Here is a 2,534-nt window from a genome sequence, read left to right as displayed (position 1 = left end):
TTGAGTGGTGTGGAATTTAAAGTTTTAAAATGTTTAGATTATAAATCTTTATCTTTCAAAAATTTAGAAATGTGAGGATGATAATTGAGGGAAGCTCTTTTTCTGTCTCATGTGAGTGGAATTTTGGAATGTAGAGAGTCGGGTCTGTGAGCTGCACTCAGCAGTTATTAGGGAATATAAAACCAGAGAGAAAGATTTGTCTCATTCCCTCTGAATCACATATAGTTTTATAGGAGGAATGAGTCATTTCTCCTCAAGAGTTAAGTTCATACACAGACAAACTTTCTCCAAACTTGAGGAAGAAATAAGACTGCCTGGGGAAATGTTTTCTGAGACATTCTGGGAACTCCAGCTAAAGGAAAAATACACTAACTAAAGGTAGAACACATTAAAGGGCAGACCTAAGAGGACCTATGTACACACAATTGTCTATACACGAATATGATCTCTTTGGGAAACAATAATTATCATTCCTTAAATTAAGCTATGAAATGAAAGAGCTCTGAAAATTTATTCTAGTTTTTGAAACTAGAGGAGACCTCTATATTCAGCTGTAGTTTTAAGTTAAATATGTGGAAGGGGCCTTGAGACCTCTTCAAGCTTCTGACCGTCTCCCTGTGAGTACCCTCCAGAGGGCGGCCTGAACATCAGGGTTCCTGAGGCTGTAGATGAGTGGGTTCAGCATAGGGTTGATGACAGTGTTGAAAATCCCAATAGCTTTATCCTTATCAGAAAGTTTGGTGGAACCAAGTCTCATGTAGTTAAACATGCCTGTGCCATAGAATATGGTCACCACAGTGAGGTGAGAGCTGCATGTGGAGAAAGCTTTCTTCCTGCCTTCAGCAGAGCGAATTCGCAGAACAGCAGCTGCCACGTGGATGTAGGAGGTGAAAATGAGTGCCATGGGGGTTCCCGCCATTATGAAACCCACTCCAAAGAGCAGCAGCTCATTGATCTGGGTGCTGGAGCAGGAGAGCTGGAAGAGCTGGGGAAGGTCACAGTAGAAGTGATTGATCACATTGGGGCCACAGAAGTGAAGTGTGGATATGGCCACAGTGTGGGTCAGTGCATTGCTGAAGGCACAAGCCCAGGATGAAGCCACCAAAATCCTCTGGACTGAATGGTTCATTCGGGTGCTATAGGTAAGGGGCCGGCAGATGGCCAGGAAGCGGTCATAAGCCATGGCTGTCAATAGGAAGCAGTCAACCCCAGCCAGCAGATGGAAAAAGAAGAGCTGTGTGAGGCAGTCTCCATATGGAACTGTAAGCTTGTGGGCCAAGAGCCGAACCAACATGGAGGGAATAGTGACACTGATGCACCCCACATCCATCACTGACAGATTCCCCAGGAAGAAGTACATGGGCGTGTGCAGTTTGGGTTCCACCAAGACAGCTGCCAGGATGCTCAGGTTGCCCCCAACTGTTATCATATAAGCCAAGAGGAAGAGTATGAAGACAACTGGCCACAGCTGTGGTGTCTCCACCAATCCCAGCAGAATGAACTCAGTAACAGTGGTCCCATTGGCTCTATTATTTGGCTGCATGAATTTCTTTAAGGAAACTTGCAAGAAGGAAAACAACAGGATCTTTCAGTGTGGTGGAGAAATTTAAATCATAGCTGTTTGAACACGTAAAATTGGAACTTATGTTACCTCTCTCTTCCCTTTTCTCCGTACAAATGATATAATTATATAATAATCTCAAAAATAAAAGGAATTATTTAAAAAGTGTGCACCATTATTGTTGTGGTATAGCAGCTAAAGGAACTGGTATTGCTTGACTGTCAATATGTTTTTTAACTTGTAACAGGTCAACTGTCTAATACATACACAATTCACTGATTAAAATATATGCCTATTTCTAAAGAAAAACACACCAGTGTTGTGTGTGGCATACTAATATTTGGTAGAATACAACATCTGGTTCTCCTTGGAAGAGGAGAACTGAGAAGGATGGCAGCATTATTGGCACCTGTATTATTCGACTCACTGTGTTCATGCACCACTTCCCAAATAAATGAATGGCTGAAACTCTTGACAAATCCAAATTCTACATAAAAGTAGAAATAAACAACAAAACCAAAACCCAAAAATCCTAAACCATGCATAGGTTGTTAACAAGAATCATCAAAAGATAACTTTTATCAGGCCACTATGAATTGGAAAGAGCTATGCTTTGAAGGGCTTGAAGTGCAAGTTGAGTTAAAAGCATAGGTTTCCTGGCAGTTGGGATGAATCTAGGTATAGCATGAAGGTCTAGAAACACAAATCCTCTTCAATATGAACTCTACAAATCATTTTACAATCACAGCAATTATTATCCCGTTTAAAAGTCATACCATGGCACAGAATGATAGCTATTATTTTGTTCTCAATGAACAAGAGAATAAGCATTTGTAAAATCACCTACCAGCACTCCCCAAGATGTCTGTGGTTGATGGGATCTTGAGAGGACCATCAGGGGTGGGGACCATTGTTAATGCGGAACCTGATCTCACCCTCACTTGGGGAAGATTGGCTGTAAGTATCTATGCTG

At 41.6% G+C, this 2,534-nt stretch overlaps 1 protein-coding gene across 1 annotated transcript; it reads right to left on the bottom strand.

The window, feature by feature from the left end:
* Nucleotides 1-595: 595 nt before the first annotated feature.
* On the bottom strand, nucleotides 596-1,543 carry Or3a1e (olfactory receptor family 3 subfamily A member 1E). The gene has a single exon (NM_001001350.1). It carries the CDS (start codon nucleotides 1,541-1,543, stop codon nucleotides 596-598), a length of 948 nt encoding a protein of 315 aa, NP_001001350.1.
* Nucleotides 1,544-2,534: the final 991 nt, after the last annotated feature.

Source organism: Rattus norvegicus, chromosome 10 (genome assembly GCF_036323735.1).
Source record: "Rattus norvegicus strain BN/NHsdMcwi chromosome 10, GRCr8, whole genome shotgun sequence".
In the NCBI taxonomy this organism is placed as follows: Eukaryota; Metazoa; Chordata; class Mammalia; order Rodentia; family Muridae; genus Rattus; species Rattus norvegicus.
The sequence above is the reverse complement of the archived record's forward strand: the minus strand, read 5'-3'. Positions and strand labels throughout refer to the sequence as shown.

What these genes read in the sequence shown, in the direction of transcription:
- Or3a1e (NM_001001350.1), bottom strand. Translation starts at nt 1,543, where the DNA reads ATGCAGCCAAATAATAGAGCCAATGGGACCACTGTTACTGAGTTCATT.